This window comes from Oncorhynchus kisutch, unplaced genomic scaffold (assembly GCF_002021735.2).
Source record: "Oncorhynchus kisutch isolate 150728-3 unplaced genomic scaffold, Okis_V2 scaffold3826, whole genome shotgun sequence".
NCBI classification, from domain to species: Eukaryota; Metazoa; Chordata; class Actinopteri; order Salmoniformes; family Salmonidae; genus Oncorhynchus; species Oncorhynchus kisutch.
This window is the reverse complement of record NW_022265771.1, coordinates 197259-223025: the sequence shown is the minus strand read 5'-3', so window position 1 is coordinate 223025 and position 25767 is coordinate 197259. Positions and strand designations below refer to the sequence as shown.

Sequence of the window (25767 nt, the reverse complement as noted above, 5' to 3'; positions counted from 1 at the left end):
AGAACGGACCTCCCTCTCTTAAACTCCACCGACCTCCACTGGCATTTACTAATGGGCTCCTGAAACCGGAACTAGCAAGATGTCAACCTCCATGAACAGGCATATGCAACCGTGAGTAGATAAAGTTCAAAACAACGGTCGGCCATCTTGGAGGCTGTCTCTAGTTCTTATTATAACTAAATGCATTGTGGACTTCCACCATTTTAATGTAGTCAACTGTGTGGGACTTCCAAATTCATTGGCTGATCCCTCCTGGTGACTCCGTTGGAGTCATGTCCAACTGGCTCATCAGTAGGGATAAACCAATCGTGAAGAAGAAAATGTACCACTTCAAATGGTGAATTGGCAGATTTGATTATGCTGAGCCACAGGGCATCGTTTTATGGCCTGTGATGTAAACGGTAAACAGGCAAATGCGGCAAGGGACTTTAACTATGCCACTTTGTTTACATACTCATCTCATATGTTATACTGTACTCGATATCATCTACTGTATCTTGCCTATGCTGCTCTGTACCATCACTCATTCATATATCCTTATGTACATATTCCTTATCCCCTTACACTGTGTATAAGACAGTAGTTTTTTAGGAATTGTTAGTTAGATTACTTGTTCGTTATTACTGCATTGTCGGAACTAGAAGCACAAGCATTTAGCTACACTCGCATTAACATCTGCTAACCATGTGTATGTGACAAATAAAATTTGATTTGATTTGAATCGCTCTTCTCCAATAGAACAGTAATCTGTGCCTTTCTGTCATTTAGTCAACAAGGTGCATCATCCAGAAAACATACATCTCTTTCCATAAAATATTTGTTAGAATTTTTTTTCATGTGAAAACACAGAATCCTACTCATTACTCCAAGTGCTTAATTACATCACTTTTGTTTTGAGGAGACTTCTCTGTGGGCTTTGAATGTGGCACCTGGCTCCCATCTGGAAGGCAACCCAGTTCCAAAACGAATGACATCCATTTTCACCTCCTTGCAAAAACACGCCTATCCGGGAGCCCAGGCCAGATGAATTGAATCCCCTCAATGCCGCTGCGTATTGTCACAGACGCTATAATTACACAGATACAAAGATGAGTCCTCTATCCATCTCTATGGACATGCACCATTGTTCAGAATAAAGAAAGCAGCAGATGTGAAGACGATCATTTTTGTTTCCGTTTCTATGTATTACTACAGGTTGGTAATAGCACGTTTACACTTCCTAATATCGACAGAACATGTCATAACATGATAGGTAACAAATCCGTCAAGGGATTACCAGATTTTATGTTATTTTTGTGTCGTGGTGAAAACGATTTTACAAGTCATATAACTTGAGATTTGGGGTTTGTCTGCGTTAATGTACACAATTTCGTCAAGGTAATTTAAAAAGAATCAATTTATTTGAGATTTCTGAGTTCATTTTATATGGTTCTTGGTTGTGTAAAAAATAACTATCACGAGCTGGTAAAATGGCGGCGACCGCTGTCAGCGTTTTAAAGTCCAGATAGAAGACAGTGGACCCGTTCATATATTTATGTAGTCGGTACAGTATATTAACTAATATACATTGGTTCTAACTTATACCATTATTTATTCGTTTACAATTGTACAATTTATGCTCCCCTCATATATAAACCACGTACAGAAGATGGTAATTTTGATGACACATGGTGAGTTTACTGCCTACTGTACATAGTAAAATGGTGCGCACCAAATTGTAGTTCACATTTTGGTATGGCAAACGGCTGTGAGGATTTTTCTTCAATATTAATCAGATATGAACACAATTACAATCTTTAGATAATACAAATATCATTTAATGTATGGAAAAACGTATTTGAGTGAACATTATCAAGCCAGCAGCAGGTGAAACAGAACCTGAATTATCTCCCCATCTCCATGGTTTTATCTGGCTGCCACAGCTGCTATCACTGTCTAGGTTTAGGATAATTAGCCCATACCAGTGACAAACTTGGCTATGTTATTGACACATGGCAGGACCAAACAAAGTTCAGCTCACTGATTTTGCCAGCTAGAAAGAAACGGACACAAATTTATTCAGAATAGGAGCAAGCTAAGGTTGGCTGATGTCTCTTCAACAAGAAACTGTGACAACATTGATCCTAAACTCCCAAAATAAACTTTCCCATTGAGCAAAATCCACAATCCACCCCTCTAAAGAAAACCTGGCTCCTGGACTACTCCAAAATGCCAACCGATCCACGATGGAATACATGGCCACATTTTGGTTTAGCACACCATCCACACACACACACACACACACACACACACACACACACACACACACACACACACACACACACACACACACACACACACACACACACACACACAGTTTCGACCCCAGCCACAGGGCTCTATACAGAGCCATGCCCAGACCTTTTGGGAAGCATGTGCTCAAGCTAAAAAAGGGCAGCCCCCCCAAAAATCATTCCCAGCAGCTATGGTCACAGACTCATAGAGTACCTAGTCGTTAGAGTTTTGGGCCAGTAACCGAAAGGTTGCTGGATCGAATCCCTGAGCTGACAAGGAAAACATTTGTCGTTCTGCCCCTGAGCAAGGCATTTTAACCCACTGCCCCGGGCGCCGATGATGTGGATGTCAATTTAAGGCAGCCCCCCGCACCTCTCTGATTCAGAGGGGTTGGGTTCAATTTGGAAGACACATTTCAGTTGAAGGCATTCAGTTGTACAACTGACTAGGTGTCCCCCTGTCCTTTCCTAATACCCATAAAACCTAGCAGTCAAACGTGAAATGGTTCCAAATCATTTTTCCACCATTCATTTTTCCCATAGGGGATTTTAGAAACACTTAAAATAAGGGCTGCGTTTCGCATAGACTTATCCCAGCATAACATTTTGATAACATTAAATACACCCCCCCTCCCCCTCCAAAAAAGAAGCACTAATTAGCTTCTAATGTGGCTATCATAAAGAACTACAAATGCCATGTTGATCTGGATGAGACTGCTGAAGTGAGGAAAAAGTAAGAATCTATGGATTAACTATTTAACCTTAGCTAAATGTATTAATGAATAAATTGGCTACATTTATTTAAATGACCAATTCTGTGTACTGTCTTGTGCAAGTTTTAAATTGACATAATATCTGTTAGCAAAGGTGTCAGCTAGAGATGACGTGCAGACGCTTGCAGGGAATTGTAGTTTTTCATGATGTCTACGTTGACTCTAATTAGCATTTTCAAATCTGAGAGGAAATAGAGCCAAATATATTGGAGGGAAAAAAAGTTGCCTCGTCTGAGAGAGATTTACATGGTTATTAATAAATCCCCTATGATCTGTCCACAGTTCCTGACATTGTACAGCTCTTATTCTGTAATTTCTGGATTTAAAACTTTTTTTTTCTGGTTTTCTGTGGCCTCTTCCAAATTGTGTTCTTATTCAGACTCTTGAAATATTTGCTCTATACAGGCAAAATGTTCCCATAACATGTGAATGTAATTCCGCTCCTTTGTAAAGACAGCAAATATATGTTGTGTATGTATGGTACATGTTCTTTATGTGCCCTTCAATACAAATGAATGACAAAAATCCTAATAGAAATCCCCTATGGATTGGAACCATTTCCTTTCTTGACCGCTAGGTTTTATGGGTATCATGACACCTACACTGTGGGGCTCTATTGAGCTATTATTACAAGGGGAAAGCATCACCATCTGAGGAGTAAAGTATTCAGATAAACTAATTAGAACAGGAAATGCAAAACTTCAAGTGTAACTGAGGTTTAAAAAGGCTTCTGAATTCCAGTCAAAATAGAAGATTGTAAGACTTACTTTAGCCTACCATGACTATATCCAACCCAACTCCATTTGTTGCCACTATCATGTATCCTACCATGACTATATCCAACCCAACTCCATTTGTTGCCACTATCATGTATCCTACCATGACTATATCCAACCCAACTCCATTTGTTGCCACTATCATGTATCCTACCATGACTATATCCAACCCAACTCTATTTGTTGCCACTATCATGTATCCTACCATGACTATATCCAACCCAACTCCATTTGTTGCCACTATCATGTATCCTACCATGACTATATCCAACCCAACTCCATTTGTTGCCACTATCATGTATCCTACCATGACTATATCCAACCCAACTCCATTTGTTGCCACTATCATGTATCCTACCATGACTATATCCAACCCAACTCTATGTGTTGCCACTATCATGTATCCTACCATGACTATATCCAACCCAACTCCATTTGTTGCCACTATCATGTATCCTACCATGACTATATCCAACCCAACTCAATTTGTTGCCACTATCATGTATCCTACCATGACTATATGCAACCCAACTCCATTTGTTGCCACTATCGTGTATCCCAGTGGTTTGCAAACTTTTTTGACCCGTGACCCACAAAAAGGAGTGGTACAATATTGTGCAATATGCGTGCACACGCCAACATGAGTGCACAATTGCTACGCAAATGTAACCTGTCATTACAGCCATAAAATGCAAGCTAGGCTACAGAAACAAACTGCGTTTTACACCTGCATTTGGAGCTGAAAGTCATTCATGTTAGCAGGCAATATCATGTCACTTCTCTGGAGTCCAGAGCAGAATCAACTAGGGATATATCATGTCACTTCTCTAGAGTCTAGAGCAGAATCAACTAGGGATATATCATGTCACTTCTCTAGAGTCTAGAGCAGAATTAACTAGGGATATATCATGTCACTTCTCTAGAGTCTAGACATGTTACTTTAGAGTTAATCAGTGTGATTAAGGTTATGTTTAAAAATCACATTTTAAGAAGAGATGGCAAAGTTGATTTAGATGGAAGACGTGAGCTGAATGCGGTAGCTCTGTAGCTAGCGAGCCTTAGCATAGTAAGCTAGCACTGCCACTTACCAGGTGAAACTATAATGATCGGTCTCTGCTGCTGCTGGCTGTTTGTGATACTTTCTAACCACGTTGTTGGTATGGACAGCATCCAATTTGAAAAGTAACGTTTTGCTGAAGCCCTCCTTCCATTGTTGATAGCCATGAAAGTTAAATGTCCCCCGCAGATTGACGAGTAGATGTCAAATTCGCCCGCATTGTGGCCACAAATGTATCCCACTTTTTAAAGCGTTTCATTTGCGTGGCCATTGAGAAAATCACATTTGCACAGCAAGTGTTGCTACAACCTGCTACCACACAAAGCTTGGTCATCTTGATGAATAAAAATGCAGTTGCTAGCTAGCTCTATCCATAATACTAACCCACAAGGTTGTTTTGTTTACCCACGAGGACAGTGCATTCGAAAAGTATTCAGACCCTTTGTCTTTTTCCACATTGTTACGTTGCAGCCTTATTCTAAAATGGATGAAATAAAATGTTTTCATCAATCTACACACAATACCCCATAATGACAAAGCGAAACTGGGTAAGCAATTTTTGCAAATGTAAAATCAAAATAACAGAATAACAGAAATACCTTATTTGGGTACATATTCAGACCCTTTGCTATGAGACTCGAAATTGAGCTCAGGTGCATCCTGTTTCCATTGATCATCCTTGAGATGTTTCTACAACTTGAGTGGAGTCCACCTGGTGTAAATTCAATGCATTGGACATGATTTGGAAAGGCATATACCTTTTTATATAAGGTCCCACAGTTGACAGTGCATGTCAGAGCAAAAGCCAAGCCATTTGGTAGAAGGAATTGTCCGGAGAGTGCCGAGACAGTAGTTGATATAGTAATAATTTAGGCTAATAATATAATTCAATCTCTGTTTGCAAAAAAGTCTGTTCAATGCATGGCTGAGCACGTAGAATAGAATAGGCGAGCTATATCAGATACGTTTCTTGGCCTTTTAGAAAGATATTTAATGCTATTCTAGTACACTCTATATGACTGGACACATTAGCAGAATATTTGTCAAATCGAAAAAAAATCCGGGGTAGCCTAGTCTACTCTGCTAACAATGATAAACAGATCAATACATATGACGTATCCATAAAATAGGCCTACGAGAAGGGGAGACGCACAAAGTTGTCAATTATGTCTGCGTGTTGGAGTGTGCCCCTTGCGTCTGTAAATAAATACATAACAAAATTGAAAATCATCAGCTTAATATTAGGAATTTGATGTATGACATTTACTTTTTACTTTTTACTTTCACTCAAGTATGAATATTTAGTAGTTTTTCCACCACTGACTAATGGTTTTGTGTGAAACAATACAGTGTAGACAAGGTTATTCAATAAAATATTACATAGTGCTCCCTACAACATACTGTAACCTTGTACTAGATGGTTTGTGATTCATTTTATGCATTATTTGAATTTAGGAAATCTACTATAGGTTAAATGCACTTACGTTGTGTAATTTAACATGTGCACTTGTCTAATGTGAATGAATGTTGTCAATGCTTAGCTACTTGAGCTGTTGAAATGAGATAGTTGAAAAATGAAATATATATTTTTTAGAATAAGAAAGTGCCAGAACTGTCAAGAAAATAACTTTTGTGTCCGTTGCTCTTTAATACTACTGTCCAACTCAGATTAAGTCTGAGGCTGGTAACATCAACAGTGAGGACAAACCCAGTCACTGGGTCCTGATTGTGAGAGTGGAGCCCAGTTTGCACTGCAGGATCCAGAGATGACATCAGTGAAACTGGAAGACTGCAGTCAAACACTGGAGCTGAAAGTCAACATTAAAGATGAAGAAGAGGAGGAGAAGATTGGCACATCTGTTAGTCATGGTAAGAGCAGGTTCTATCTATTTATAAGTTATCTTCATAAGCTAGACCTCCATAAGCTATCACCCAGTCTATTGCTAGGTAGTATTCTGTAATTCTGACATCACACATGACCCCTGACATTCTTTCGCTTGTGTTGTTCATTCCAATTTCCCACTGTGCATGAAATGTTACAGTAGAACTGTTTCATGATGAACTGTTTCAGTGAGAAGGTAGATGTTACTTCATTCTACTGAGACTTGCATAGTTTGACACCAGTATTGTCAGAATTTGTTTGATTAAATTCCAGTTATTTCAGGAAGATCACTGAAATTACAATTCTCTTCAATGCCTTTCAAAGAGGAACATTTTAAATAGAACTTTGGTTTATTTGAATTGGCTAATTAAAAATGGAATTGACCTCAACTCTGGTAGTTACTAACCCTTGTGATAATGAGTGGAGGGTGATATGGCATGTATACATTTGACATGTATATCACACCAACTGACTGGTTCTTCTGATGTTGTTCACACAGGAGACCATGTTGAGACATTATCTGCATCCAGAGAGCAACAGCAGGAACATCCCAGAGCTAAGAGGCCTCACCACTGCCCACATTGTGAGGAGATTTTCCCATTTCTATCAAAGCTAAAAATACACCTACAAATACACACAGGAGAGAAGCCTTATTCCTGCACTGACTGTGGGACACACTTCACAACATCAAAGGCTCTGACAGTTCATCAGAGAGTGCACACTGGAGAGAAGCCTTACTCCTGCTCTGACTGTGGGAAGAGTTTCTCAGGATTGGGTCACTTAAAAAGACACCAACGTATACACACAGGAGAGAAGCCTTACTCCTGCTCTGACTGTGGGAAGAGTTTCTCGCAACAGAGCAGCTTAAACTCGCACAAACATATACACACAGGAGAGAAGCCGTACTACTGCTCTGACTGTGGAAAATGCTTCACAGCATCATTTGAGTTAAAAGTTCATCAGAGGACACACACAGGAGAGAAGCCTTACTACTGCTCTGACTGTGGGATGAGTTTCTCTCAACAGAGCAGCTTAAAGTCACACCAACGTATACACACAGGAGAGAAGCCTTACTCCTGCTCTGATTGTGGCAAGAGTTTCTCTCATCAAAGCAGCTTAAAATCACACCAACATATACATAAAGCAGAGAAGCCTTACTCCTGCTCTGACTGTGGGAAGTACTTCACAACATCAGCTGAGCTAAAAGTTCACCTGAGAACACACACAGGGGAGAAGCCTTACTGCTGCTCTGACTGTGGGAAGAGTTTCTCTCAAAAGAGCAACTTAAAAACACACCAACTTATACATACAGGAGAGAAGCCTTTCTCATGCTCTGACTGTGTGAAGTGCTTCACAACATCATCTGAGCTAAAAGTTCACCAGAGAACACACACAGGAGAGAAGCCTTACTCCTGCTCTGACTGTGGGAAGAGTTTCTCTCAACAGAGCAACTTAATAACACACCAACGTATACATAAAGGAAAGAAGCCTCATCAGTTCTCTCAGGCCAGTTAAGATTAGTCACTCCATCACTTCATTCTCATCTCATAAAGGAAGTGGTAACAGTGTATTTGATAACATTACCAGAGAGTAACACTATTGTAATCCTATTGTTTCTCACTGTGAGAGAACTGTGCAGAGAAAAGGGAGCGTTATAGAATGTTAGCCTCTCTTTACTTTACTGATCAGTGTGCACCTTGTCAGTTCTGGTGTGTTTTGTTTGCTTCTACTGTAAAGATATTGAGATTACTTTGGATTTGCCCTTAGCGTTGAAAACCCTCTGAGGGATCGCTTGTTAAAACAATGGAGGGAGGTACTGCTTCCCTCTGCAGTTTTCTGTGGGAATGAGTTAGTAGACACAACATGTGTCAGATAGAGATGGTGTGATGATCAGTTTTCTGTGGGAATGAGTTAGTAGACACAACATGTGTCAGATAGAGATGATGTGATGATCAGTTTTCACCTTTAGTTTGGGTGGATACTTTTATTCCTACTAAATGTGTTTTGTTTAATGATACAAATTGGTTTATTAAATTGTCTTTTAAAACTAGATTCACTATTTTAGTCATTGATGATTAATGTATTTGGATAACTGCAATGAATTTCATTGAATTACTAATGAAAAATAAATGTTCTACATTCATTTTGCTGGTCAACCTCTGGGTTATCTTTCAGAAAATACAATGTTTTTGTTGCCAATCAAAATATATTTACATGAATCTACTCAAAAACATGTCAATACACCTTTACACATCACCACGGGGACAAGCCATTTTGCTAGCCACCAGTATTTTTCTACAATGCATACAAATATATGTTAATCAGTATAAAGGACTTACATGTTTTCTTATGTAAAACCAGTTAAATAAAATGAAAAATGTATTTGTCTTGTTTCATTTTCAATAGTTTTATAAGGTGCCACAGTCCAGGGACAGCATTACCACAACAATTCAAGAATGGCCCACTTACTATTGGGGAATTAGAATTCAAGAATTCTATTTAGCATTTTGGGACAAAGTAGCTCCCGTGTTTACACATGACAACACATATGTCACTTAATTCAGTGCTTCCTAGTTCCATGTATCAAACAGTTATTTCAGTTATACTAAAATCTGTACAAATCTGTAGTATCCCCTGCTGTTTACAAGGTGCACCTGTGTAATGATCATGCTGTTTAAATCAGCTTCTTGATATGCCATACCTGTCAGGTGGATGGATTATCTTGGCAAAGGAGAAATGCTCACTAACAGGGACGTAACCAAATTTGTGCACAAAAGTTGAGAGAAATAAGCTTTTTGTGCATGTAGAACATTTCTTTAAATTTTTACATGTTTGTTCAGTATAGTCTGAACATGTACTTTTTTATGGAAAAGAAATGCATGTTTCTGGTCGATGCACCTAGCTGCCTTGTTGACAACATAACAGAGGCAAAGATGACTGTTTGGAGGGCTCCTCCCTCCCTGCTTTTTGCACTCAGTGAGAGCACACAATTAAAAATGTTTTAAGTACTTTTAATTTAACAAAATGATGAATACGCTTGGTTTGACTGCACAATGTTATTTCAATATGGTTCAATAAGGATAGAGGATAGATTAGTGAAACAGGGAGCAACCAGAATGGAGGTCTGGTGAGGTGACCAAACAATAGTGACACTACATGGAACATTAATTCTTGAACTGGGGTGGTCTTCCATCTTGCAAACCCTTTCATAAACCCCATTGTTAGAGTTTAATATACTGTATCCCCAGTACTATATTGAGCATCAGGCTGTTGAAAAGCAGTTGATTATGTAAATAGTCTTGTAGAGCTCTGGTATTGATGGTCTATTTGAGGGTGAGTCATTGATATGAATGTTCAGAGTGAAACAGCTGTGAACTCTCCTGTGATGGCCCACTTCTACCAGAACCTTTCCTATTGTGTTAGTAAGCGCCACCGCATTTTAGGCAGCCAGTGTAACACAATGAGAGGGGGTGTGGCCTGCACAGAGGAGAACCAGGAAGTTGATCTCAGACTTCTATTTAGAACTGGGATCCTATCCAGAGTTGACAGATTAACAGTGTGGACAAACCTGGCCTGTCTCTCCTTCCACACTCTGAACCCACAGTCACTGGGTCTTGGCATCAGCAGACAGGTTTCCATTAACCCAGGTTAATTAAACAAAAAAATCAACAAGGGGGGCCCCCCCAAAAAAATCTGGAAAACATTGAAGAACCACAGCACAATGACGTGAAGGTGGAAGAATGGCGCTGCTAAGATCAAACATTAATCTCCTGAGTACAAACCATCGAATCTTGAGTACATACCTAGTCCCCTGAATACAAACCTAGTAATCTTACATACAGGCCTTCAAATAGTGAACTACTCTTTTAATGGACTGGTAGGTGCTATGAAAGGGATGTTTAAAAAAATGAAATCTTTGTATTTCCTTCATTAGTCCACTGTTAATACAATGCCAAAAATGTTGCATGTTTCCTGTTAGCAATCAAGTTAAGATAGAGCACATTCAGTACTGAGGAAAAAGTGTGATGATGCAAATTATACGCAAATGAGCAAAATGATAATTGCATCATCACACGTTTTGCTCTGTACTGCAGTGTTTCTTAATTTTGCCCTAATCCCCATACACTGGATTCAACTAAGCAACTCAAGCCTTTGAATTGAATAAGGTATGTGAGTGCGAGGGCAAAAACACACATGTACACCCCTTTGGGACCAGGATTGGGGAACACGGCTGAACTGAAAGTCCTCCATCTTCAGAACTTCACTGTTGACGTACACATTATTTGGATTGCATACAGGGTGATGAAAACAATCTGTACATTTGTAATTTGAATGAACTATCCCTTTAATTGGAGTTCCATTGGAGTTTCATTTAGTTAGAGGTGCATTTGCTCTAAGCATGTGCTATAAATAAACATTCATTTATTTTATAAAGAGAACTGCTTTTGTCATCTCTTAAGGAGGCTAGGCGAACCTAGCGAGTGTGCTCTCATACTCCCTTAAAGACCTTTGCTTAAAAAAAGAGAAAGAAGCGGCTGCTGTATGTCCACTTTGAGACGCCATAGACCCCTTTCTGTGTTTACAAACAGGTCACAAAATGTCATCGTAATATATGCACATAATTCTTCCAAACTCTTTCGAATGGGAAGCATGCTTGCAACTTAGACAAACTGATGTGAAAAAATTATGTGTTACAAATGATTTCAGTAGTCCTACATTGTCAGAAGTTAGGGTACAATGGGGGAATTGCTGACACAAAACAAAGCAACGTTTGGGGGAAAAAATGGTATGTAGATTAAGGTCACGCTTAGGTGAGTAAACTGTAAAGGGAAATAAATGGCTACAGTTACCCTGGTAGAAGATTATGGCATAGGGTTTCACACAGGTGTGTTAATCTATTTGATCAGTTTTATTTAGAAATTATTTGGTAAGTAACACTTAAAAGCCAAGTCTAGTTGTCTTATTTGAATTATTTTAATAAAATATGTGGGGGGTGGAAATGGTGTTGCACATGTCACCGTTAATATCAGCACTACCTGCATTTTCATTTTCATGGTACTTTATTTGTGGATCCTTTTCCATACAATCCATTATGTACAATTGCACTAAATATTATTTTAAGATTTTAAATCCCAGCAGTCTTTAAAATGACATTCAGGAGCAAAAGGTTTTCAATAGTTGTTTTAAATTCATGAAACAAATTGGAATGGAAAAGAACATTAAAGAACACTGGAATATAACATTTTACAATAATAACTTAACTAATTAATTCAGTGTAACATTGATGTCTCAACTCTCTTATGCTCTGCTATTGCACAATTCTAATTTCTATATAGGTCAAAAATAAAGCTATCCCCAGTAAAATTGGAGCACAACTCATGAGTTCCACCTCCTGCACTGCTCAGACCTAATCTAGCCCCCACTGAAATAGGGGGAGAGATGCCAATTTAAAAGCTCTCTCAAACGCTTAGCTAGCTATCTAGCTACATGACATAAAATGCTGTGTAAAAATATCTAAAAGGCTATGAAGTAACATTAACTCTAAAGCTGTCAGTCACTAGTGCAAACATTTACAACTGTAATTAAGCTACGGTATCTTTTTAATGTATTTTACCTCAGACGATCTGGTAGGAAGGTTGTTAACTAGCACTCCTAGCAGCTTTTGCTGACGAGCTAGCATTTACTGCTAGTGAAGTTGCTAGCTAGCAAGTTAGAATAAACTAGTGCTAACTGTGTCATTAACTGTGTTCGAATACTAACATACTGTATACAACATACTTAATGAGTGTATGCTACATACTATTAATTCATTTTAGTATACTGTAAATGAACAGTATGCTCTCAGTTGAGCGTGCTAGCTCTTAGCATGTCTAGCTAGTTAGCGTAACAAATGACTAGTTAGACATTTTACGACTTTGGGTGTGTTCTTAAATTCAATCTGGGGTGCCTGGGTGTGTTCTTAAATTCAATCTGGAGTGCCTGGGTGTGTTCTTAAATTCAATCTGGAGTGCCTGGGTGTGTTCTTAAATTCAATCTGGAGTGCCAGAGTGTGCTCCAAAATTCAGAGCATTGTCAGATTGTCCGTTTTGTAAATTCAGAGCGCACACTAGACACTCGGGCTGAGGAATAGGGTTGATTTGAGCACTCTGTCCTTACAACAGCATTCAAACACCCAAGCTAACATTGGCTAGCTTGCTAGCTACTTCCAGACTCAAATGAGACCACTCGGACCATTTTACTCGCCCTAGCAGAGCTAGTTAAGCAGTTTTCATGTTATCCAGAGCGTTGGTGACTGTAACTGTGCTGCTGGCAACAATTTAATTACGCTTTTTTTGCGTTTACTGACACCGGCCATATTCAACGAGTGTTGAGCGCTCGTAAATTCATTATTCTGCGTTCTGGTACACTCAGATGAGAAAAATCAGGGTAGATAACTCTGAAATCGGTGTGGATAGCCCGAGCAAATGTATGAAAGAACCCGAATGTACATTGAGATTGCACAACGTCTATACCATTTAGCTAAGCTAAGAATGACGGAAATAATCAAGTCAATAAACGTTGGGTAGTTACTTAGATAGCCTATAGTTAATGTACTGGCAAGTTGGATGTATATTTAGTCAACTAATGTTAGGTAGCTAGCTAACAACATACTGGGACATACTGCTGTAATGATACGCTATGTGGTTCGTAAGGACAGCGTAGCTAACGAATTGTCAGCTAATATAACGTGTAAGGTAACTTATTTGAAAAGGTATTACTTTAACTATATCCTAACTATGACGAATAAGGATACTATATACTCAATTCCCATCACAAATAGTACGGTTAGTGCGGTCAGTACGAGTATTCGAACACAGTTATTGCCTAAATGACAGGTCGAAACACATTCATAACCATTAAGGGATAACTAGCCCCCAGGGGCCAGTTACCCCCAAGTAGGGCGAGTTGCCCCCAACACACTCATCCACCATATTACAACTTTACAATTTTCCCCCCAAATGTTTCTCTCTAAACAAGTTATTATTTATCTTAAGGCTTTCCTACTTGTATGTTTAAAAAACTATTATAGATCTAACTAATAGATCTAATAATCTTTTACCACAAAATCATTTGGTTTAAATATCTCCAAAAGTTGTGATGACACAAAGGAAATTGGGAAAATAATTTGGTGTGGTCCTAATGTGAATTACAGGGGGGTTGAACAACTCTGGAGAGACCTGAAAATAACTGTGCAGCGACACTCCCCATCTAACCTAACAGAGCTTGAGAGGATGTTTCCCTCAATCCCGACCAGTCTTTTATTTTTTATTTTTTTATTTCACCTTTATTTAACCAGGTAGGCTAGTTGAGAACAAGTTCTCATTTGCAACTGCGACCTGGCCAAGATAAAGCATAGCAGTGTGAACAGACAACACAGAGTTACACATGGAGTAAACAATTAACAAGTCAATAACACAGTAGAAAAAAAAGGGGAGTCTATAATCATTGTGTGCAAAAGGCATGAGGAGGTAGGCGAATAATTACAATTTTGCAGATTAACACTGGAGTGATAAATGATCAGATGGTCATGTACAGGTAGAGATATTGGTGTGCAAAAGAGCAGAAAAGTAAATAAATAAAAACAGTATGGGGATGAGGTAGGTAAAAATGGGTGGGCTATTTACCGATAGACTATGTACAGCTGCAGCGATCGGTTAGCTGCTCAGATAGCAGATGTTTGAAGTTGGTGAGGGAGATGAAAGTCTCCAACTTCAGCGATTTTTGCAATTCGTTCCAGTCACAGGCAGCAGAGAACTGGAACGAAAGGCGGCCAAATGAGGTGTTGGCTTTAGGGATGATCAGTGAGATACACCTGCTGGAGCGCGTGCTACGGATGCGTGTTGCCATCGTGACCAGTGAACTGAGATAAGGCGGAGCTTTACCTAGCATGGACTTGTAGATGACCTGGAGCCAGTGGGTCTGGCGACGAATATGTAGCGAGGACCAGCCGACTAGAGCAAACAAGTCGCAGTGGTGGGTGGTATAAGGTGCTTTAGTGACAAAGCGGATGGCACTGTGATAAACTGCATCCAGTTTGCTGAGTAGAGTGTTGGAAGCAATTTTGTAGATGACATCGCCGAAGTCGAGGATTGGTAGGATAGTCAGTTTTACTAGGGTAAGTTTGGCGGTGTGAGTGAAAGAGGCGTTTGTTGCGGAATAGAAAGCCGACTCTTGATTTGATTTTCGATTGGAGATAATTGATATGAGTCTGGAAGGAGAGTTTACAGTCTAGCCAGACACCTAGGTACTTATAGATGTCCACATATTCAAGGTCGGAACCATCCAGGGTGGTGATGCTGGTCAGTCTCCCAGTCGCTGCCACTGAAAAACATCCCCACAGCATGATGTTGTCACCACCATGCTTTACCGTAGGGATGGTGCCAGGTTTCCTCGAGATGTGACGCTTGGCATTCAGGCCATAGAGTTTAATCTTGGTTTCATCAGACCAGAGAATCTTGTTTCTCATGGTCAGAGTCCTTTAGGTGCCTTTTGGCAAACTCCAAGCGTACTGTGATGTCACCATTTACTGTGGAGTGGCTTCCGTCTGGCCACTCTACCATAAAGGCCTGAATGGTGGAGTGCTGCAGAGATGGTTGTCCTTCTGGAAGGGTCTCCCATCTCAAGAGGAACTCTGGAGCTCTGTCAGACTGACAATCGGGTTCTTGGTCACCTCCCTGACCAAGGCCCTTCTCCCCCAAATGCTCAGTTTGGCCAGCTCTAGGAAGAATCTTGGTGGTTCTAAACTTCTTCCATTTAAGAATGATGGAAGCCACTGTGTTACTGGGGACCTTCAATGCTGCAGAAATGTTTTGGCACACTTCCCCAGATCTGTGCTGACACAATCCTGTCTCGGGGGGTCTATACGGACAATTAATACGACCCCATGTCTTGGTTTTTGTCCAAGGAATTGAATTTACCACAGGTGGACTCCAATCAAGTTGTAGAATGATCTCAAGGATGATCAATGGAACAGGATGCACCTGAGCTCAATTTCGAGTCTCATAGCAAAGGGTCTGAATAATTATGTACATAAGGTATTTCTGTTTTATATTTTTTATACATTTGGAAAAAGGTCTAAAAACCTGTTTTCACTTTGTCATTATGGGGTATTGTCTGCATATTTTATCAATTTTAGAATAAGGCTGTAAAGTAACAAAATGTGTAAAAAAAAAAAGTCAAGGGGTCTGAATATTTAAAGAATACTCTGCAAGACATGGCAGAGCCAGGGTGAACTTCCCCTTTAACCTGTAGTTGTTGGCTTTTTACAGGAAGCTCCGCGCATGCGCGCAACATTCTTCAGGATAAAGGATACGCCAGAATTGTGCAGTCGAGACGAAACTTCTGTATCCGTTTAAAATATATTACTACTGGTATGTAATAGCACGTTTTAAGATCGAAAGAACATGTCATAACATGATAGGTAACAAAAACGTCAAGGTATTATCACGTTTGTTAAAGGTTTTTTTGTGCTATTTTTGGGTCAAACCGCGTGAGTGAACTTGATCACTTTTTTACAAGTCACATAGTTAGATCATTTGTGTTAGTCTGAGTGGATGTATATCATTTCGTCAAGGTAATTTCATAAAGGATACATTTATTTGAGATTTCTGGGTTCGTTTTACATGTCGTTTTTGGTTTTGTGTAAAATGGCGGCTCCTATCAGGTCTGCGTCAACACACTTCAGTGTCGGCACTGAGGGTGGAGCAGAGAGACAATTTCACGGTTGCACTACTGTTTTGAAGCTAAATGTAATGATTATCAGTTTTCTACATGTGTAGTAATATTCAGAGACATTCAGTTGTTTCTGTCTATCTGTAAATGTTACTATGGTGTGAATGGAAATACTATTGGTTTTTGATTGGAATAATACAGTGAAGACAAGTTTATTCAGGAAAATAGTACAGTGCTGCCTAAAACATACTGTAACCTTGTACTAAATGGTTTTTGTTGTTGTTGTAATTTATGCATTTATGTGAATTCAGAAATCTACTATAGATTAAGTGCATTTAAGTTCTATAGCCTAATTTATAGTGTATACTTTGTCTTGTGTGAATTAACTAATGTTTTGTCAATGCTTAGTTACCAGATCTATTGAAATGAGATCAGTGCTTGACTTGGACAGGAACTCACCGGGGCTGAGTACCAGCACCTCTAATTTCTACTGTTTGAGCTCATGTTCCTCTTATAGAATATTAGCTCAACGGTGTTGTGGAGTTCCTGCACCTAAATATAAACACTATTAATAAAGAAAGTGCCAGAACTGTCAAGAGTAACTTTTGTGTCCGTTTCTCTTTATTACTACTGGCCGACTCAGATTAAGCCTGAGGCTGGTAACATCAACAGTGAGGACAGACCCCAGCCTGCCTCTTATTGGGAATTTTCCAGTAAATGTGAGCGCACATTATACATCTTAGAGTAGTCAGCAGAATAAGTGCACTCTATAGGTGTCTAGGTCATTAGGCACCATTAAACATGCATCTGTCTTGGGAGTGGGCATGTCTGTTTATTTTTGTACCATTGCTATGGCCTAATATTTACTGTTGCTATGGTTACACCACAAATGCCCTACATGCACCTGTCTTGGGAGTGGGCGTGTCTGTTTATTTTTGTACCAATGCTATGGCCTAATATTTACTGTTGCTATGGTTACACCACAAATGGAATCTATGCCCTAATGTGAAACCAAGCTAAAATTGGTGCAAGGCAATAAGATAAGGGTGGGTAAATGCCAGCGGGGATGAAACATTAACATAAAGAAGAGTTACTATGTGTGTGAGGTAAGGAGGAAAACTGTATAAAAAGTTTGTGCCAAGGCTGGAAAGACATTGACTGAATATTTCCATTACACTCTCTCCTTCCACACTGAGTCCAAACCTACAGTCACTGGGTCCTGATTGTGACAGTGGAGCCCATTTTGCACTGCAGGATCAGTGAAGCTGGAAGACTGCAGTCAAACACTGGAATTGAATGCCAACATTAAAGATGAAGAAGAGGAGGAGAAGATTGGGAAATCTGTTTCTCATGGTAAGAGCAGGTTCTAAGTTTGTGTTTTTCATTCCAACTTCCCACTGCATGAAACGTTGCTGTAGAACTGTTTCATGATGAACTGTTTCTATGAGAAGGTAGATGTTATTTCATGCTACTGCCTAGGGATGCATGATATATCGGTGAACATATCGGATGTGTAGTTTGACGCCGATGTGCAAAACTGATGTCAAAGCTGACGTGCATTTCTTTATATAGCCCTCCTTACATCAGCTAATATATCAAAGTACTGTACAGAAACTCAGCCTAAAACTCCAAACAGCAAGCAATGCAGGTGTAGAAGCACGGTGTCTAGGAAAAACTCCCTAGAAAGGCTATTACCAAGGAAGATACCTAGAGAGGAACCAGGCTATGAGGGGTGGCCATTCCTCTTCTGGCTGTGCCCGGGTGGAGATTATAACAGAACATGGCCAAGATGTTCAAATGTTCATAAATGACCAGCATGGTCAAATAATAATAATCACAGTAGTTGTCGAGGGTGCAACAAGTCAGCACTTCAGGACTAAATGTCAGTTGGCTTTTCATAGCCGATAATTGAAAGTATCTCTACTGCTCCTGTTGTCTCTAGAGAGTTGAAAACAGCAGGTCTGGGAAGGTAGCATGTCCGGCATGTTCCATAGCCGCAGGCAGTTGAACAGTTGAAACTAAACTGGAGCAGCAGCACGGCCAGGTGGACTGGGGACAGCAAGAAGTCATCATGCCAGGTAGTCCCGAGGCATGGTCCTAGGGCTCAGGTCCTCCGAGAGAGAGAGAAAGAAAGAGGGAATTAGAGAGAGCATACTTAAGTTCACACAGGACACCAGATAAGACAGGAGAAACACTCTAGATATAACAGACTGACCCTAGCCCCCCGACACATAAACTACTGCAGCATAAATACTGGAGGCTGAGACAGGAGGGGTCAGGAGACACTGTGGCCCCACCTGATGATAACCCCGGACAGGGCCAAACAGGCAGGATATAACCACCCACATTGCCGAAAGCACAGCCCCCACACCCCTAGAGGGATATCAACCACTAACTTACCATCCTGAGACAAGGCTGAGTATAGCTCACAAAGATCTCCGCCACGGCACAACCCAAGGGGGGACGCCAACCCAGACAGGAAGACCACATCAGCGACTCAACACACTCAAGTGATGCACCCCTCCTAAGGATGGCATGGAAGAGCACCAGTAAGCCAGTGACTCAGCCCCTGTAATTAGAGTTAGAGGTTAGAGGCAGAGAATCCCAGTGGAGAGAGGGGAACCGGCCAGGCAGAGACAGCAAGGGCGGTTCGTTGCTCCAGAGCCATTCTGTTCACCTTCACACTCCTGGGCCAGACTACACTCAATCATATGACCTACTGAAGAGATGAGTCTTCAGTAAAGACTTAAAGGTTGAGACCGAGTTTGCAAGTCTCTCACATTGGTAGGCAGACCATTCCATAAAAATAGAGATCTATAGGAGAAAGCCCTGCCTCCAACCTATATAACGTAGGTACAGGACGTAATGAACTCACGTGAAATTTTGCGCTACACGTGCAACACAGCATTCCTAACCTAGCCCACCATGTCTGCTGTGTGGATCGAGCAGTCATTTGAAAGAGTAAGGACATTTCAGTGAAACAAAGGCAAAATCCATTAAAGCCAAGATAATGGAATTCATTGCCCTTGACAATCAACCGTTATCTGCGGTGGGTGATGTTGGCTTTCGCCGACTGGTCAAGCACCGGTTAACACAACCAAGTGCGCTAATTTTCCGATGTTGCCCTACCGGAGTTACACAGTAATATTGTCACTGCTATTAGCTTCACGACATACATACTATGGAACGCCGTTTGGGTCTTTGCGTGTCAAAAAAGACACAGTTGCACTGTCAAAGCTGTACAACAAAGGTCTGCAAACAAGCAAACACCGGCCACGAACTATGTGTTTACAATACCACGTTGGTAATAAGGCATCATTTGTTCGAACGCAACTTTTGGGGTAGCTAGCTTTAGCCTGGTACCTTAGCTAGCAACAATACAACCAGCCAATGACCAGTAGAAACTGCAGTCATTTTCATTATTCTTAGCAATGATTTAGGAATCCTTGTGAGTAAGTATTAGCTAGGTTGCCACTTGATGTTTGCCTATTGAAAATGTACTTCAGTTCATGAAAATAAATAGCTAGCCAGCTACTTAGCCCTTTTGCCGAATGTTTCCGTTATAAGCAGCAAGCTTGCTTCATCTGGCTAGTGAGGCTCGACTGGACCGGGTTATGTGTTGTGATGCTAGCCACAATAAGGATTAGGCACAAAAGTGGAATTTGCCGTTGGTCTTCAAAATAAAAGTATGTCATTGACAGTGATGCCAATGAATACAAATAGTAGAATTATGCCATACTTTTATTTTGAAAGCTACCCGCAAAGTCCACTATTGTGGCTAGCAACTGAAACAGTGTATGTCGGTTTGCTATGTTTTTGGCGAAGAACATTGTTTGCATCCATTAGCTTTTTTAAAATGACCAGCACTGTAGGTGTACGAGACAAATAGCATATGTAGTGATTAATCGTTGACATATGAAATACAACTGAGAGTGTAATCAATGTGTAATAACTACGTAAACCTGTACAATTAATATGTGACGGGAAGTCATATTCAGGTCCTGATTGGTCAACAAGCTTATTTGACACGTATTTGACATGTATCTTTTTCGACACTCAAAGACCCAAACGGCGTTCCATAGAAATCCTGGTTGAGAAAGAAACGACTGAACAAATAAACGAAACAGCACAACAAGAAAGTTAAATAACTAGGTTTTTATTATGTTGTACTTATAATGGGGACATATGTAAATGTCAACAAAATAACTTTTTGGTGTGTGTGTGTCCGTAACCTTTATTTAACTACGCAAGTCGGTTAATTAAGAACAAATTATTTTTTACAATAACGGCCCGGACTACGCTGGGCAAATTGTGCGCCGCCCTATGGGACTCCCAATCACGGCCGGTTGTGATACAGCCGAGAATCAAACCAGGGTCTGTAGTGAAGCCTCTAGCACTGAGATGCAGTGCCTTAGACCGCTGCGTCACTCGGGAGCCCCTTGAAGTGTTGAAGGTCCCCAAGAACACAGTGGCCTCCATCATTCATTCTTTAAATTTGTATTTTATTTGTTCCTAGTAGGACAATCAACAATTACAGAAATACAATTGATTTTTTTAGTCCCAGTTCTTCCATGGCCTGCATACTCAGACATGTCACCCTTTGAGCATGTTCGGGATGGTCCGGATCGAAGTGTACGACAGCTTATTCCAGTTCCCTCCTATATCCAGGAAGCCTTTGAAGAGTGGGATACCATTCCAGATGCCACAATCAACAGCCCGATGAACTCTATGCAAAGGAGACGTGTCCCGGAGGAGGGAGCAGCAGCTATCCACTTCTCCGGTGCTTCATTTGTAAATTGGGAGGTGCCGGTACAAAAAGGGAGCGCGAGAAGGGGTAACCTGGGGGTCTCTGATGTATCAGAACGCATAAAAAATAAAAATCACCTTTATAATAAAGCATTGCATTTATTATCATGGCTTTTGTGTACTGGGATATTATTCTTTTTTAATATGATTTATTTAATCTTTATTTAACTAGGCAAGTCAAATAAGAGCAAATTCTTATTTACAGTTACGGCCTACCCTGGCAAAACCGGGACGATGCTGGGCTAATTGTGCACTGCCCTATGGGACTCCCTCCCACGTCAGAATGTGATAGAGACTGGATTTGAACCAGGGACTGTCGTGATGCCTCTTGCACTGAGATGCATTGCCTTAGACCGCTGCGCCACTCGGGAGCAGTGGTGTTGAGCCGCTTACAGAAGTTACACACATGGAGTACATTTATTGTAGCCTTTTATAAACCGATTTCATGCAGTTCTACATCATTTTAGATGACTGGAGACTTTTGAAGAATCATTTTTAATACCTCACAAATGACCAAAATGACAGACTACTTTGACACGGATAAACTGAGAATCTGAGATCAATAGAAAGACATTGTCTTCAATCTATCAATAGCCTAGGCCATGTGTGAGGAGAAACACATTGTACAATATGAGGAGGAAGTTATAGTCCTAAACAAGCTTTCCATCACTCACCCAATGATGTGCAGCTTACTCACCTGTATTTTCTTTTCAGCAGGATCCATTTGCTTTACAACCTGTGTTTTCCAGTGATTGTATTAGAAATATTGCTAAAGGCCTGTTTTGGCTGCTTGCTGTTCACTGACAGATTTGCCACATGTTCCTGACTGTAGAAATGCCTTGTGATTTGGCTACACACAATCCACAACTAGGCTATTTAAAAAAAAAAAGATATTGATCCTCTGTGGATAAATTATAGTCTTACTCCTGGTTTAGTATTGGGAATTATTTCATTTCTTTCTGAACAGACTGCAGAGTTCGCACAGCTATTATTCTATTAGGAAATAAATGAAATGCAATGCTGGAGAGATGAGAGTTGTCAACTCATCTAAACTCAGCAAAATGTTTTACTTCCTCCCACTGTCAACTGCATTTATTTTCAGCAAACTTAACATGTGTACATTTTTGTATGAACATAAGATTCAACAACTGAGACATAAACTGAACAAGCTCCACAGACGTGATTAACAGAGATGGAATAATGTGTCCCTGAACAAGGGGGGGGGGGGGGTCAAAATCAAAAGTGGCTACCAGCTGCATTAAGTGCTGCAGTGTATCTCCTCCTCATGGACTGCACCTGATCTCTAGGACACATCTGCATATTTCTCGAGCTCTGAAGTGCTCGTGTGCAATAACTCAATTCACCTTTGCATTCCTTCTAAACAATGCAATTAAAAAATTAAAAAACTTCTGCAAAGGGTAATGTCTACAAATATTAGTCCACTCTGTTCATAACAGATTTTAGTTTTGGGAACAGAAAAATGTTTTGAGTCATTTATTAATTTATGTAAATTCAAGAAATCTACTATAAGTTAAGTTTAGTTACGTTGTGTAGTGTGTACTTTTGTCTAATTTGAATTCATTCATGTTTTGTTGTCAATGCTTACCTACCTCATCTATTGAAATGAGATGGACAGGAGCTCACCGGAGCTGAGGACCAGCACCTCAATGTTCTACTGCTTGAGCTCATGTTCCTCTTCTAGAAAAATAGCTCAACAGTATTGTGGAGCTCCTGTATCTAAATAATAACAGTACTGGCACCCACAATGAGTACATACACCTATTTCAGTCCAAGTCAAGCACTGAATTTGATAATTGAACAAGAAGAAATAGAATATATTTTAATTGAGAATAAAGAAAGTGTCAGAACTGTCAAGACAATTAACTTCTTGTGTCTGTTTCACATTGTTACTACAGGACGACTAGAATTAAGTCTGAGGCCAGTAACATCAATTGTGAGGACAAACCCAGCCTGCCCCTCTCCTTCCACACTATGTCCAAACCTACATTCACTGGGTCTTGATTGTGACAGTGGAGCCCAGTTTGCACTGCAGGATCCAGAGATGGCATCAGTGAAGTTGGAAGACTGCAGTCAAACGCTGAATGTCAACATTAAAGATGAAGAAGAGGAGGAGAAGATTGGGAAATCTGTTTCTCATGGTAAGAACAGGTTCTATCTATCCAAGTTTGTTATTCATTCCAACTTCCCACTGTGCATGAAAAGTTGCAGTAGAACTGTTTCATGATGAACTGTTTCAATGAGAAGGTAGATTATATTTCATGCTACTGACACTTGCATGGTTTGACACCAGTATTGCCAGCATTTGTTTTATTCACTGGGCTGTCTGGAGTGATCAGAGAGGAGACTAAAGAAGTGACGGAGACAAACTGCTGGTGTTTTTAAAGTTCTATGATTGAATTTATTTACATTTTTTAAATGTACCTTTATTTATGATTTACATTGGCATCCTACACCCTGCCAAACCCGGACGACACTGGGCCAATTGTGCTCCGCCCTATGGGACTTCCAATCATGTGACACAGCCTTGTTACCAACCCTTGTGATAGTGAGTGGAAGATGATATGACTCATAATTTTAACGACTTTAAGAAAGGTTTTATTCTCTTTTGTTTTGTACAGCCTACTGATATGAATAAATATGTCACCTGGTACAGCAGAAGAGGACTGGCCACCTCTTTTAGCATGGTTCCTCTCTACGTTTCTTCCTAGGTTCCTGCTTGCTAGGGAGTTTTTTGTGTGACCACTTTGCATCTACATCTGCATTGCTTGCTCTTTGGGGATGGAGGCTGGGTTACTGTAAAGCACTTTGTGACAACTTCTGATGTAATAAGGGCTACATAAATACATGTGATTGACATGAATATCACATCAACTGACTGGTTCTTCTGATGTTGTTCACACAGGAGATCATGTTGAGACATTCTCTACATCCAGAGAGCAACAGCAGGAAGATCACAGAGCTAAGAGGTCTCACCACTGCCCACATTGTGAGGAGATTTTCCCATTTCTATCAAAGCTAAAAATACACCTAAAAATACACACAATAGAGAATCGGTATTCCTGTACTGACAGTAGGAAGAATTTCACAACATCAAAGGCTCTGACAGTTCATCAGAGAGTGCATGCAGGAGAGAAGCCGTATTCCTGCGCTGACTGTGTAAAATGCTTCACAACATCAACTGAGCTAAAAGTTCACCAGAGAACACACACAGGAGAGAAGCCTTACTCCTGCTCTGATTGTGGAAAGAGTTTCTCTCAACTAGGCACCTTAAAACACCATGAACGTATACACACGGGAGAGAAGCCTTACTCCTGCTCTGACTGTGGAAAGAGTTTCTCTGTACTGGAACACTTGAAAGCACATGAACGTATACATACAGGTGAGAAGCCTTACTCTTGCTCTGAATGTGTTAAATGCTTCACAACATCAACTGGGCTAAAAGTTCATCAGAGAACACATACAGGAGAGAAGCCTTACTCCTGCTCTGATTGTGTAAAATGCTTCACAACATCATCTAGGCTAAAAGTTCATCAGAGAACCCATACAGGAGAGAAGCCTTTCTTCTGCTCTGACTGTGCTGTGAGTTTCTCTCTACTGAGCCACTTAAAACGACATACACATATACACACAGGAGAAAAGCCTTACTCCTGCTCTGACTGTGGAACGAGTTTCTCTCTACTGAGCCACTTAAAACGACATACACATATACACACAGGAGAGAAGCCTTACTCCTGCTCTGAATGTGGAAAGAGTTTCTCTGTACTGGGTCACTTAAAAAGACACCGACATGTACATACGGGAGAGAAGCCTTACTCCTGCTCTGACTGTGTAAAATGCTTCACAACATCAACTGAGCTAAAAGTTCATCAGAGAACACACACAGGAGAGAAGCCTTACTCTTGCTCTGATTGTGAAAAATGCTTCACAACATCAACTGGGCTAAAAGTTCATCAGAGAAAACACACAGGAGAGAAGCCTTACTCCTGCTCTGATTGTGTAAAATTCTTCACAACATCAACTGGGCTAAAAGTTCATCAGAGAATACACACAGGAGAGAAGCCTTACTCCTGCTCTGACTGTGGAAAGGGTCTCTCTCGAATGGGCCAGTTAAGAAGACACCAACGTAAACATAAAGGAAATAGGCCTTACCACTGATCTGATTAGAAAATGTTTTAAAACAACAGCTGAGCTAAACGTTTATCAAAGAACACACAGGAGAGAAGCCAGACTCTTGCTCTGATTTTGTTAAATGCTTCACAACATCAACTGGGCTAAAAGTTCATCAGAGCACACACACAGGAGAGAAGCCTTATGTCTGTTTATAGAATGTTAGCCTCTCTTTATTTTACTGATCGGTATGCACCTTGTCAGTTTTGGTGTGTTTTGTACTGTAAAGATATTGAGCTCACCTTGGATTTGCCCTTAAGGTTGAATCTCCTCTGTGAGGCGTCTCACAATGGATTCTGAT

The 25767-nt window shown here is 40.3% G+C and overlaps 1 protein-coding gene across 1 annotated transcript; it reads left to right on the top strand.

Annotated features, from left to right (window-relative positions):
* The first annotated feature begins 1083 nt into the window (after window positions 1-1083).
* On the top strand, window positions 1084-9143 carry LOC116371917 (gastrula zinc finger protein XlCGF17.1-like). The gene is made up of 3 exons (XM_031821057.1): window positions 1084-1194; window positions 6548-6748; window positions 7261-9143. The coding sequence occupies exons 2-3, from the start codon at window positions 6646-6648 to the stop codon at window positions 8274-8276; spliced, it is 1119 nt and encodes a 372-aa protein (XP_031676917.1). The 5' UTR covers window positions 1084-1194; window positions 6548-6645; the 3' UTR covers window positions 8277-9143.
* Window positions 9144-25767: the final 16624 nt, after the last annotated feature.